This window comes from Lepidochelys kempii, chromosome 4 (genome assembly GCF_965140285.1).
Source record: "Lepidochelys kempii isolate rLepKem1 chromosome 4, rLepKem1.hap1, whole genome shotgun sequence".
NCBI lineage: Eukaryota > Metazoa > Chordata > Testudines > Cheloniidae > Lepidochelys > Lepidochelys kempii.
Genome location: NC_136383.1, coordinates 116,278,267 through 116,292,772, shown reverse-complemented (window position 1 = coordinate 116,292,772; position 14,506 = coordinate 116,278,267). Strand labels below are relative to the sequence as shown.

The following is a 14,506-nucleotide window of genomic DNA, read 5'->3' as shown; positions in this document are numbered from 1 at the left end:
GTGTGTGCAGCTACTCATGGCCTGCTGCTGCATATCTGCAATTCAGACTGTTATCAAGATTTATTCAGACTGTTGCTGACCTTAACAGTTCATGGTTATTACATGTTTTGACTCACAGTCTACTGGCATGTCTTACTTGGGGTGATTTTTTGGACTGCTATTCTGGGGTGCACCAGAGTATAACATGGCAATGAGTGCTTCTGTTCTGCAACTCGTGCTGCCGGCACAGCCTTCGATGGTGATACTTTATTCAGAATTTTTGGAACTATCTGCAGATTATACAGCTCTCCGATGCTCCATGGTGCCACGTGATGGCATTGATATTTATGGTGGGCTCCTGGAGCCCAAGTCCTCCTTTGATGCAGCTGTGCAGCACCGCAACAAGTATTTTGGCATTGGATAGTCTATTCTGAAGCAAATACTCACCACACAACAAAAACACCAACCCAGGAACCAAACCCTTCAACAAACCCCGGTGCCAGCTCTGTCCACATATCTATTCAAGGGACACCATCATAGGACCTAACCACATCAGCCATACCATCAGGGGCTCTTTCACCTGCACATCTACCAACGTGATATATGCCATCATATGCCAGCAATGCCCCTCTGCCATGTACATTGGCCAAACTGAACAGTCTCTACGCAAAAGAATAAATGGACACAAATCTGACATCAGGAATTATAACATTCAAAAAACAGTAGGAGAACACTTCAGTCTCCCTGGTCACTCAATAACAGACCTAAAAGTGGCAATTCTTCAACAAAAAAACTTAAAAAATAGACTCTAATGTGAAACTGCAAAACTTCACATGGGACACATGGGAGTCATGAAAAGGAAGGAACTTCGGTGTAGTTTATGTTTGGTGGCCAGGGCTGCATTTAGACATTGAGCATCATGTGAGGGCATGCCCAGTCTGCACACTGCATAGTTGTAAACAGACCGCTGCAGAGAATTGCAGTGGATATTACTCACCCCGTGATTGCACTGCTAACTGTTACAGCCGATTACTGATGTCATCCCTTTGCATTCATAATTTCTAGGGCTGTTAAGCAATTAAAAAATTAATTGTGATTAATCGCACTATTAAAAAAAAATGATCGCAATTAATCAAATGATTAATCGCACTGTTAAACAATAATAGAATACCATTTGGAATGGTGGCCGAAGCATGAAGGGGCATACGAATGTCTAGCATAACTGGAATGTAAATACCTTGCAATGCCGGCTACAAAAGTGCCATGCGAACACCTGTTCTCACTTTCAGGTGACATTGTAAATAAGAAGCAGGCAGCATTATCTCTCATAAATGTTAACAAACTTGTTTGTCTTAGCGATTGGATGAACAAGAAGTAGGACTGAGGGGACTTGTAGGCTAGTCTAAAGTTGCATTGTTTTGTTTTTGAGTGCCGTTATGTAACAAAAAAAAATCTACATTTGTAAGTTGCACTGACACAATAAAGAGACTGCACTACAGTACTTGTATGAGGTGAACTGAAATATACTGTTTCTTTTGTTTGCCATTTTTACAGTGTAAATTTTTGTAATCAAAAATAATAATTAGAGCTGTCAAGCGATTAAAAAAATTAATAGCCATTAAAAATTAATCGTGATTAATCGCGCTGTTAATAATACAATACCATTTATTTAAATATTTTTGGATGTTTTCTACATTTTCGAATATACTGATTTCAATTACAACACAGAATACAGAGTGTACAGTGCTCACTTTATATTTATTTTTGATTACAAGTATTGACATTGTAAAAAAACAAAAGACATAATATTTTTCAATTCACCTCATACAAGTACTGTAGTGCGATCTCTTTATCATGAAAGTTGTACTTACAAATGTAGAATTATATACAAAAAAACTGCATTCAAAAATGAAACAATGTAAAATTTTAGAGCCTGCAAGTCCATTCAGCCCTACTACTCTGGCAATCACTCTGACAAACAAGTTTGGTTTAAATTTGCAGGAGATAATGCTGCCCGCTTCTTGTTTACAATGTCACCTGAAAGTGAGAACAGGCATGCGCATGGCACTTTTGTAGTCAGCATTGCAAGGTATTTACGTTTCAGTTATGCTAAACATCTGTATGCCCCTTCATGCTTCGGCCACCATTCCAGAGGACATGCGTCAATGCTGATGATGGGTTCTGCTAGATAACGATCCAAAGCAGAGTGAACAACCTCATGTTCATTTTCATCATCTGAGTCAGATGCCACCAGCAGAAGTCTGATTTTCTTTTTTTGGTGGTTTGGGTTCTGTAGTTTCCGTATCTAAGTGTTGCTCTTTTAAGACTTCTGAAAGCATGTTCCACACCTCGTCCCTCTCAGATTTTGGAAGGCACTTCAGATTCTTAAATCTTAGGTTGAGGGCTGTACCTATTTTTAGAAATCTAACATTGGTACCTTCTTTGTGTTTTGTCACACCTGTGAAGGTGTTCTCAAAACGAACATGTGCTGGGTCATCTCTGAGACTGCTGTGACATGAAATATATATAAAAAACACAGTGCAGGAAATGTACAGTTCTCCCCCAAGGAGTTCAGTCACAAATATAATTAACGCCTAATTTTTTTAACGAGCATCATCAGCATGGAAACATATCCTCTGGAATAGGAAAATATACTGCCTACTGAAAGGGGAACAGATAGGGAAGAGGTCACTCTTTCTGCATACATTGATATCATTGACCAGTTGGGGAAGTTGCACACAGCAATAGCATCCATCTCTTGAGCTGAATCAGAGGTATAAACCTATGACCCTAGGATCACCTGGTGCCTCTGGCCAGGTACCACTCAACTTTTGGAGAGAAGGAAGGAAATTGTGCTGACTGATGTGTTCCCTTCCTGCTTCCTCTTCTCTGTTTCTGCTCCTGTTTTGTGTCCTGGTTCCAACTCCTTGAACTCGGTGTTCCTGTTCTTGTTTAAGGCTCTGTTTGTGTGCTGAACAGTGGGTGTGTGCATCTACTCAGGGTCTGGTGCTACATATCTGCTGTTCAGACTGTTATCGTGTTTTGTTCTGACTTTTGCTAACCTACCTAGTTCATGATTATTACATGTTTTGACTGGCAACCTACCTGCATGTCTTGCTTTGTTTTATTTGTGGTTTGGGGCAAGGAATGGTGTCCCTAGCCTCTGTTTGTCAGAAAGTGGAGATGGATGGCAGGAGAGAGATCACTCGATCATTACCTGTTAGGTTCACTCCCTCTGGGGTACCTGGCATTGGCCGCTGTCGGTAGACAGGATACTGGGCTGGATGGACCTTTGGTCTGACCCAGTATGGCCATTCTTATGTTCTTATGGGTTTCTATTCCGGGGTGCATTGGAGCGTAACAGCCTCCTTTCCTATAAATGCTTGATGCAGCTCAGATTTGTTCAGAGGTCCAGTGCACCTTCCACTTGCATAACAGATTCCCTGCCTCCTACAAAGTGATTTGTGGTAGTTCAGTGCTGCCTTGTCATTGGTATCCATCTTTTCATGCACTGTGTATATATACCTGCCTACTATATTTTCCACTCCATGTATCTGATGAAGTGGGTTTTAGCCCACAAAAGCTTATGCCCAAATAAATGTGTTATTCTCTAAGGTGTCACAAGTACTCCTCGTTGTTTTGGCATTTAAAGATGCTTTTCAGGCAGCAATGAGAAAATGTGTTTCCTCCATCCTTCCCTTCCTATGTAGACTAATTGTTCCAGAGCCCTATCCCCTATAATGGGAATAAGCAGTAAGCCAGGAGGTGATCCATCTCTAAGGAGGCCCTTTCTGAAGCCAAAAAAATGGAGCTGTGTTTTGTCTGCTCCCAGCCTATTGGATCCTTAGTCTGAAACTGGAGATTTGTTGGGACCGCCATATCCCAAACTGAGACTCCTCTGGAGACATATCCACAATGCTGAGTCATTCTTCTTCAGCATCTGGGACTCAGTCTGACTCTACTGCTGAGTCAGTTAGATATTGTCTGGGGGAAAATCCAAGTCCATTCCAATCCACTTAAAAACAGAAAAGCTTGAGGGTCCCCTTTTCTGTTCTAGAGTGGGTAGTGGCTTGCTTTTAGACTTGCCGTTCCAAGAGGAGAATCATGACTCTCCCAAGGATGTACTCTTTCATTTTTTTCTAATGTACGTAACAGAAGCTAGGGAATACTCATCTCAGAAGAGGTCAGTTGGTGTAAAGAGGTCAGTCCCAGCCAGGAAAGTATTAGCTAATTGGGTAACAAATTTTCTATTTGGTTATTTAACTTTGTGTAGATGATGCTTAATTGTCTTGAATGTTATAAACTACAGATTAATTCTTTACCTTAACTTTCTCCATAGAAAAAGAAACATGTCTCTTCTATGAATTGTAGGTCATAGCAATATAACAAAGGGTGATATGTCTCCCCTCTGACTGCAATTTGATTGACTGTGTTTTTCTTAATGTGTAAACTAACTTAGGCTAATTGCACTAGGAATTAGCCTAGTTCAAAATCTTAATGATTTCCAAAATGCTCTGTATTTCAAAAGGGAAATGACTTTGCAGAGCCATAGAGTTGAACAGATGTTATCTTTTCCCTGAGAGCACATTATGCTCAGTTTATATTCCTGTAAAGAATACAAAGGTCAAGAATAATCAGATTACGTAGTAGGGTGCTCCTTAATATTATCATGGGTCATTTATGATTCATACAGTGCATTTTGAAAACAATTTAATTTTTAAATGAATATGATATCTCGTTCTTTTTTTATGGCTTTCAAAAAGGATGAGGAAAATTTCATCAAGTCATTGCATATAGCATTCACTAAATGTTTGTGTAAAACCAAATTTGTCACTCCTATGCTAGCAGGACAAAATTACTATAATGCAACTTGGCAATTGCATCTTCTTTTCATGGAAGGGATGAATATGTAAACCTGCGTTAAAAAAAGTTAGGCACATTTTGTGGCTTGGTTTGAAATTACTGAATGGGTCCTCTGAAAGGCATAGGTAGAACATGCATTTCCAAGGAACATTTTGTCGTGAAAGTCAAGATTTCAGTTTTGTATTATTAACTGGGGAATTGCCCACAAATAATAGTAATAATACTAATACATAGTAATGTCATATACGTTTTAAAAATATTAAATGATGTGACGACTTTTTACAGCCACAGCCCAAGATCAAAAAACAACGATCCAAGAATAGAAATAAGATAGATGTTCTGAAAAAATCTTTGGAGGATAAAATTCACATCTATGACGAACCGATTACAGATGAAAATTTGAGAAAGGTAAATGTAAATGTTGTTCTGTACATTGATGCTCAACAATTACAAAATAACAATAATTTCCTATGAATACTTTCAAGACCAAGACAGAGAGAGGCATGGAGCTCAGACTAGATGATCATGATGGTCCCCTTCTGGCCTTAAAGTCTATAAGTCTGTGATATGCATAAGTATGGAAAATATTTCATCTCTCTTTTGTGCTTGTCTCCTGGACTTTCAAGATTATGTTGCATTTAAAATAGATTATCACCTGTGATTTTAGTTGTAAATTTTAGAGTTCATTTTGTTTGTGTGAAAGGTGGCAAGTCCCCATTCCTGAATGCTGGTGTTTCCTGTTTATCACAAGAACCCAGCGATGAAGCTGCCACAGACAAGGAGCTTCTAGAAAAATTTCTCATCTTGCCTGTGACAAACTCAGTATTCCAGAGGTGCATGTACTCACTAAGACGAGCCTGGAGGAACTGGGGAATCTATCAGTTTGCTTACCCCTTTCAGTAACAATGCTTATAGAGCAACCTGGAAAGTTTCTTTCTCTAGGAAAATGTTTTCAAAATATTTGACATTTGCTGTATTTTAAAGGCAAAATAATTTACTCTTTGAAAGTATTTTTAGGAGCAGCATAGATAAGTCTGTTCCAACAGGGATGATTCAAGAGTATCAACATAGGGATGAACTGAGGCAGAGACAAGGAAATCAGGGTGGCAGAATTTTAACTAGGGACTCCCTGCAAGATCCACAGAGCTCCCTCCAGTACATCTGTGTCAGAGCAGGGTATAACAATACAAGTCCCTCACAGCCCCTCCAGTGTTCCTGAAGTACTCTGCTCTAGGAAGCTCACTTCACGGCTGAGAGAATGATTCAGGTTCCAGACTGATTTGATCCTTGACCTTTCTACTGAAACAAGGATGCCGGTGATGATGATAGGAACATCTGTTCACTGGGAACTGAGTGTAGGCCATTACCTCATTTCACATAGATCACCAAAATCCTCCCTCATTAAAACTCAGATCCTCGTGCTGAAACACAGCCTGAACAGCTGGGTTGGACTGGGTGCATGAAGGGGAGGAATTCTCCCTGTGCCAGGAAAAATTAACCCTCTGTGACTTCAGCACAGGTAGAGAATAGAGTATCTGTACTGTAGCAGATCCCGAGGCTCCACATGTCTCTGAATCACCCGTGTTCCACACTCTTCAGTGTGCATACACACAAGGAGCCCTTGTGAAGCAGGTTGCACACCACACAGGAGGTGCACACCCACTGCATGACTTCCACAGATGCTGCTGCTGCTACCTTGCACAATAGACCTATCAGAAGTGGTGTAAAAATTTCCCTTAGTGCCCACTGTCTGTCCATTCAACTCATTAGTTTTGCCACGACTTAATGGAGCAGGATCAAGCTCTGATAGCTCCAGCTCCACTGAAAGCTAGGCTCAGGAGTTTAGAGTGTAAAGCCAGAGGGGCAGGGACCAACTTTTACTTTGGTTTTGTACAGTGAAGATTAAGATAGGAGCCTGCCTCTACTTTAAGATAAAGTAGAATACTACAATAAGTATAACAATACTGACAGGAGGAAAGAATGGTCCTGCAGTTAGGGTGCTAGCCTGGAACTTGGGCAACCCAGATTCAGCACCCTGCTCTGCCAGAGACTTCCCACGTGATAGTGGGCAAGTTACTTAAACTCTCCATGCCTCTGTAAAATGCAGGTAATAGCACTTCCTTACCTCACAGAGGTGTTGTAAGGATAAAAGCATTAGACATTATGAGTTGGGTGTTGAGATACTATAGTAATGGGTGTCATATGAATACCATAGATAAATAATTCAAATAATAATCTGTTAAATGATTGCCTTATCAAGATTAGTTTTCATATATTTAAGATAGACAGTGTAGTGTGTTTGATTACATTTCCTGCAATCTGTATATCCTTTACCAGGAGGCCCAAGAGAATAGGAAATACTGGATGCAGTATGTTTTATTTATGGAAAATTCTGCTTTAATGTGACACTAATATTTTGAGGCAGTAAATGTGCTTGATTTGTGTAACTTCTATAGCCCTTTTTATCATTTCATTGATGGAGAGTTTATTTCAATTTAGATACAGCACCAGGCTCGCTCCGGAGTTCTTTTGTAATGTCCTTGCCTGTCCTCTTTTGAGTTGAACCGCATGTTAGCTACCAAAGGCCACCTAGTTTATCCCAATGAGGAGAGTAGATTATTATTAAGGAAAATGATCACATATTATCACTAGTATACCAGAAATGTAACAAAAAACCTTATCTTGTGAGTATAAATAAAGTTTTCATTCTTTCCCTTTGCAATTCATTGTCTAGGTTCTCATTCAAATTCTTACCCATTAGTATTTTTTATATTTTTTCTTTAATATAAATGGTTTTCCTCTTCTCACTCACTGTTGTCATCCAAAATTGTATGACCAGTTCAGGAGGGTGAGGGAGAAATGTAAAAATGGAACAATGTTAAGTCTTACTACTTTCCCATTGACTACTGCCACTTCCTACTATCCTGCTGAGCTTTTTTTGAGAATTTGAATGCTGTGTGAGAGAGTTGGCTCTGAGCTGCTCAGTACTGCAGAAGGCTCCTGAACTCAGTGAGTGGAAGTGATGCCTGAAGAAGAAAGGAGCAGGGGGATATAGTCTTTCTTATAGTCTTCCAAGAGGGCTGTGAGAGCAAGGATTATAGATAGGAGGTAATGTGTTAGGAGGATATGGAAAGAGTTTTGAGGCCTGATTCTGAGAGGTGCCTGCAAATCTGTTATATAGTTTTCCAGGTTGGACTCAAACAGAATATGTCCTTTCTTCTCTAGTTGTGTCTTAGTTGCTCAGCTTTCAGGCTGTCCCATGTACATGGCATGAGGAAGTGACAGTTGTACAAGACAAAAGACAGGCAAGGGGCATTATAAAAAAGATCCAATACGAGTCTGGTGCTGTTCTGCAGATAAGCAAGAAGACTATAGGACGTACAGAAATCCAGCACAAAATATTTACAACTTTTAGCACGATGAGCCTCTGTCCCTAACTAGGGCCTCTTGGTACTATTGGACTGCAAGTAGTAATTAATATTAATTATAGACCTCATCAAAGATGGTCAATGCATCTTAGGATCAATTCCTTTATTTGTAAAAATTAAGTGAGAGAGAAACGGCACAAGTAGCAACTAGAGTCAGTAACGAATATGGAAATTGGAAGTTAACACTTTCAAGTGAAGGGCTTATTTTATTGGATTTATGTTGTTCAGTTAAATTTAAAGAAAGTTAGTTGATTAGGAAATTGCAGAGGGAATCAGCAGCAGGAGAGTATGTTGAAGACGCATAATTTGATGCATTTTCAGCAATGATCTGAGGAATGGAAAATCTACCTTATGAGAGGAGACTCAAAGAGCTTGGCTTGATTAGCCTAACCAAAGGAAGGCTGAGATGAGATATGATTGCTTTCTATAAATACATCAGAGATATAAATACCAGGGAGGGAGAGGAGTTATTTAAGTTAAGTGCCAATGTGGACAGAAGAACAAATGGATATAAACTGGCCATCAACAAGTTTAGGTTCGAAATTAGGCAAAGATTTCTAACCATCATAGGAGTGAAGTTATGGAACAGCCTTCCAAGGGGAGCAGTGGGGGCAAAAAAACTAACTTCAACTAACTTCAGTTCAAGACTGAGCGTGATAAGTTTATGGAGGGAATGGTATGATGAAATTGCTGATAATGGCATTAGCCAATCTGCGACTGCTAACAGCAAATATCTCCAACAGCCAGTGGTGGGACACTAGATGTGGGTGGAGCTCTGAGTTACTACAGAGAATTCTTTCCCAGGTGTCTGGCTGGTGGGTCTTGTCCACATGCTCAGGGTCTAACTGATCACCATATTTGGGGTTGGGAAGAAATTTTCCCCTAGGACACATTGGCAAACACCCTGGGGGGGTAGGGGGGGTTTCCTTCCTCTGCAGCATGGGATACAGGTCACTTATAGGTTTAAGTTAGTTTAAATTGTGGAGTCTCTGAAGCTTGAAGTCTTTAAGCCATGATTTGAGGACTTCAGTAGCTCATCCAGAGGTTATGGGTCTATTACAGGAGTGAGTGGGTGAGGTTCTGTGGCCTGCAATGTGCAAGAGGTCAGACTACATGATCGTGATGGTCCATTCTGCCCTTAAAGTCTTTTAGATTGTTAAAGTAGGAACCAGCATTTTATATGCCTGTTTTCACTGTCTAGTGCTACAATAGTCCTCTGCTTTTGGCTAGGGGTTATTTAATTGGGGGTTTGATCCAACTTCCACTGAAGTCAGTGTGACACATGAGTTGACTTCAGTGAGATTACTCAGATTAAGCAAATATATAAGTGTTTTCATGATTGTGGCCTTTGAAGCTGAGAGGGGGAAGAAGGTTACTCTTAAGAAAGAATTTGTGCTGATGGTCACATCTTTGAGCGCCAGTCTGAATAGCTCTACATTTTGTTTGGTTGAGAGTTGTTAATTATATAATGCTGTACATAAATAAAAAGTGGCTGAACGCACTTGAGTGAATCCCCATTACACAATAACATGTTTCTTATTGAGGATGGTGTTTAATAACATGCAAGTGGAATCCAAATTTCTACTTCCTCTGGCTATTTTGGTTCTTGAGTAAAATAATTTCTATAATATACCAAACTGGATGGAGAGCAACAAAACCTTAGAATGTTGCGTCATCTGATTCTTCTACTGAGTTACAACAAAAGTATGTGTATTTCTGCCAGTGACTGTCACCTTTTTTTCCCTTCGAATTCCACAACTATCAAAGCTCACGTCCTTGCCTCAGCTTCAAAGTGAATGTGAGCTATCAAGTTGTATTTTCTTGCTTATTCATTATTTATTTTAATATTTTAATGAGTTTGAAACCTGTATTGATGGTGATCAGTCATTTACTCATTCATCTATGCATTATTCATTCATTCACTTCCAGACTTCATGCATGTATAATTCATTAAATCCTACATCTAAAAGTGAGCTTCCTGTGAAGAAAGAGGGAAACATTTAGTCCTATTGTGTTTATACTTCTATCATAATAATTTTGCGTAGCTTTTTACAGATGCACTGTAAACTTCTTTGAAGACATTCCTTGCCCCCACAGAGACCCCTCAAATGTTACTGCTGTTGTGCCATATGAAACAAATCATCCTTCAAGCATGTTTTTCTCATTTTGAAGATATTGCAAAAATAAAATGCATGCTGGTGGTTAGTATCCTCCACATGTACATAAAAGCTGGAAGAAAATAATGGGCCAGATCCTCAACTTACATAAATTGTCATAGCTCAGTTACGTCTGTGCAGCTGCAACAGTTCACACCAGCTGAGGAACTGGCCTAATATGTAGAATGGATGGCATAACAGAAGCAGATAGCGTGCTGGATTAGGACTCCAGAGACCACAGTTCAGTTCCTTGCTCTGTCACATGCTTCCTACGTGACTTGAGCAAGTCACTTAGGGCCAGCCTTTTAAAGGTATGAATGTGCCTATCTGCTTCTTTAGGCACCTAAATACCTTTAAAAATATGGCCCTTAATGTCTCTCTGCATCTCAGTTCTTGGTCTGTAACTGCACTTTAGAGTTCTCCCACTGACTTTAGTGGGGCCAAGATTTTACCTTTGGCCTCTTGTTTCAAGCTGGGCAACCTAAAATTGAAGCACCCCTGTCATAAATATAAAGAGAAGGGTAAACCCCTTTGAAATCCCTCCTGGCCAGGGGAAAGCTCCTCTCACCTGTAAAGGGTTAAGAAGCTAAAGGTAACCTCGCTGGCACCTGACCAAAATGACCAATGAGGAGACAAGATACTTTCAAAAGCTGGGAGGAGGGAGAGAAACAAAGGGTCTGTGTTTCAGAGTAACAGCTGTGTTAGTCTGTATTCGCAAAAAGAAAAGGAGTACTTGTGGCGCCTTAGAGACTAACCAATTTATTTGAACATGAGCTTTCGTGAGTCTGTCTATATTCTGTCTTTGCCGGGGATAGACCAGGAATGGAGTCTTAGAACTTTTAGTAAGTAATCTAGCTAGGTACGTGTTAGATTATGATTTCTTTAAATGGCTGAGAAAAGAACTATGCTGAATAGAATAACTATTTCTGTCTGTGTATCTCTTTTGTAACTTAAGGTTTTGCCTAGAGGGGTTCTCTATGTTTTGAATCTAATTACCCTGTAAGGTATCTACCATCCTGATTTTACAGGGGGGATTTCTTTATTTCTATTTACTTCTATTTTTATTAAAAGTCTTCTTGTAAGAAAACTGAATGCTTTTTCATTGTTCTCAGATCCAAGGGTTTGGGTCTGTGGTCACCTATGCAAATTGGTGAGGCTTTTTTATCCAACATTTCCCAGGAAAGGGGGGGTGCAAGTGTTGGGAGGATTGTTCATTGTTCTTAAGATCCAAGGGTCTGGGTCTGTAGTCACCTAGGCAAATTGGTGAGGCTTTTTACCAAACCTTGTCCAGGAAGTGGGGTGCAAGGTTTTGGGAAGTATTTTGGGGGGAAAGACGTGTCCAAACAGCTCTTCCCCAGTAACCAGTATTAGTTTGGTGGTGGTAGCGGCCAATCCAAGGACAAAGGGTGGAATATTTTGTACCTTTGGGAAGTTTGACCTAAGCTGGTAAAGATAAGCTTAGGAGGGTTTTCATGCAGGTCCCCACATCTGTACCCTAGAGTTCAGAGTGGGGGAGGAACCTTGACAACCCCAAATTAGTCATTTTGGAAATACCTTGTCATATTGCAATACTGATGTCTGAAAAGTAGTAATATAGAAGCTATCCTCAACAGTATAGTACTTTGTCCAGCACCCTTTCCAAAAAAGACTTAGCCCATTGCAAGTCAATATGCTCGGGCTAAGGGTAGGTCTGCAATGTAATCAGAGATGAGACTCTGATTCAGACAGGAGGGAAGTTACTAGGGGTTCCTCAAGGATCAGTCTTGGGACCAGTCTTATTCAATATTTTTATTAATGACCTTGACACAAAAATTAGGAGTATGCGTATGAAATTTGCTGACACGCTATGGGAGGCATTGTCAATACAGATGGGGACAAAACATTATACAGGAAGTTCTGGGTGGCCTTGAAGATTGGAGTTGCAGAAATGGGATGAAGATCAATTGTACAAAGTGCAAGGTCACACACTTAGGATCTAATAGGAAGAATTTCTGCTACAAGGGGGGCTCATCAGTTGGAAGTGATTGAGGAGAGAGACCTGGGTGTGTGAATCACTCTCAGGATGACTAGGAGCCACCAGTGTAATGCAGTTGTGAAAAAGGCAAATGAAATCCTAGGATGAATGAGGCATTTCCAGTAGTGATAGAGAAGTATTTAATATCATTTACAAGACATTGGTAAGACCTCACTTGGAATACCGTGTACTGTTCTGGTAGCCATATTCAAGAAAGATTAATTTAATCTGGAACAGGTGCAGAAAAGAGCTACTAGGATGATCAGGGGAATGGAGGGCCTATCTTATGAGAGGATACTGGAAGAGCTTGGCTTGTTTAGCCGAGCAAAAAAGAAGACTGAGGTGACATATGATTGCTGTCTACACATAAGTTAGGGGAGTAAATACCAGAGAGGGTGAAGAGCTATTTAAGCTAAAAGACAATGCTCGCACAAGAACAAACAGATATAAACTGGGCGTGAACAAATTCTGGCTGGATATTAGAAGGTTTCTATCCATCAGAAGGGTGAGGTTCTGGAACAGTCTCTCAATAGGAGTTGTAGGGGCAAACAACGTAATTAGTTTTAAGAGCGAGCTGGACACATTTCTGAGTGTAATTGTATGATGGGGTTATTTGTGATGGTAGGGGCAGGGCTCGATATCCCTGGGGATCACTTCTGATTATAATCTTGTTTCTGAAGCTTATGGCTTCAGAGTTTCAGCCAGCCACCAGCAGGGGTCAGGAAGGGATTCTCCCTCCCCTCCCAACCCGCATGTATTCTGAGAGGATTTATTTTATCTCCTTCCTCTAAAGCATTAGGAGAAGGCCACAGCTGGAGATGGGACATTGTGGGGTTGGTCAGGGCCTCTGAGGTGGCACTGAACATTCTCTTTTTCTCAGACACTTGGCTGGCTGGTTCTTGCTCACATGCTCAGGGTCTAACTGATTGCCATATGTAGGGTCGGAAAGGAATTTTCTCCTAGGTCAGCTTCATGGTGGACCTTGTTTGTTTGTTTTTTCGCCTTCCTCTTCAGCATAGGGATGCGGGTCACTTGTCAGGATTATCTGGGTATATGTCACATAATTCTTTCCCTGCCATTGCAGGGGCTTTGGCCTCTGGTGCATCTTAGTCTCTCCTATACTCTGCCTGTGGCACATAATATTCTAGTTTCCTGTGAATTGTAATACTCTAGTTTCTTTTCAGTTGGATTAATGTGCAGGTGCTGAATGGTGCTATACAGGAGGTCAGACTAGGGCCTGGTCTACACTGCAAAATTAGGTCAACATAAGAACATCAGAATGGCCATACTGGGTCACACCAAAGGTTCATATAGTCCAGGGTCCTGTCTTCTGACAGCGGCCAATGTCAGGTACCCCATAGGGAATGAACAGACCAGGTAATCACCAAGCGATCCATCCCCTGTTGTCTGTTCCCAGCTTCTGGCAAACAGAGGCTAAGGACACCATCCCTGTCCATCCTGGCTAATAGCCATTGATGGACCTATCCTCCATGAATTTATCTAGCTCTTTTTTGAACCCTGTTATCATTTTGGTCTTCACAACATCCTTTAGAAAAGAGTTCCACAACCATAAACTGTGTTAGGTCGATTTAATAATGTATGTGTCTACACTGTTGAGTCCCTTCCACACACCTAAGTGGCCTGTAAAATCTACTTCTGTATTCCACCTCCACGAGAGGCATTGTGCTTGTCAACATGGGGTTAGTGTAGACACTGCGTTGTATAATTTGAATGAATTGGCCTCCAGAAGGTGTCCCACAGTGCTCTGCTGTGACCACTCTGGAGAGCACTTTCAACTCCACTGCACATCAGTCAGATACACAGGAAACAACCGCTCCACTGTTAGAGCTCTGGGAACTTTTAAAGGTTCAATTCCTGTTTGATCTGCGTGGAGAGCTCATCAGCACAGCTGGAGCACATGGAGACTCAAGGCTGGAAATGTGCTCCAGCATGGAATACACAAGAGGTTCTGGATCTTATTGCTGTGTGGGGAAAAGAGTCTGTGCAGGCAGAGCTCTGATCTAGTGGTCCCTTGTGGCCTCAAACTCCATCACCACAGCATATGT

At 40.8% G+C, this 14,506-nt stretch overlaps 1 protein-coding gene across 6 annotated transcripts in view; it reads left to right on the top strand.

Annotated features, from left to right (window-relative positions):
- Positions 1-14,506, top strand: part of EVC2 (EvC ciliary complex subunit 2) — a 165,676-nt gene that overhangs the window by 113,810 nt on the left and 37,360 nt on the right. For all 6 annotated transcript variants that reach the window (XM_073342528.2, XM_073342532.2, XM_073342529.2 and 3 more), the window contains one exon: positions 5,128-5,250. In XM_073342528.2, coding sequence (XP_073198629.2) covers positions 5,128-5,250 — 123 coding nt within the window. The remainder of the gene's footprint in view (positions 1-5,127; positions 5,251-14,506) is intronic.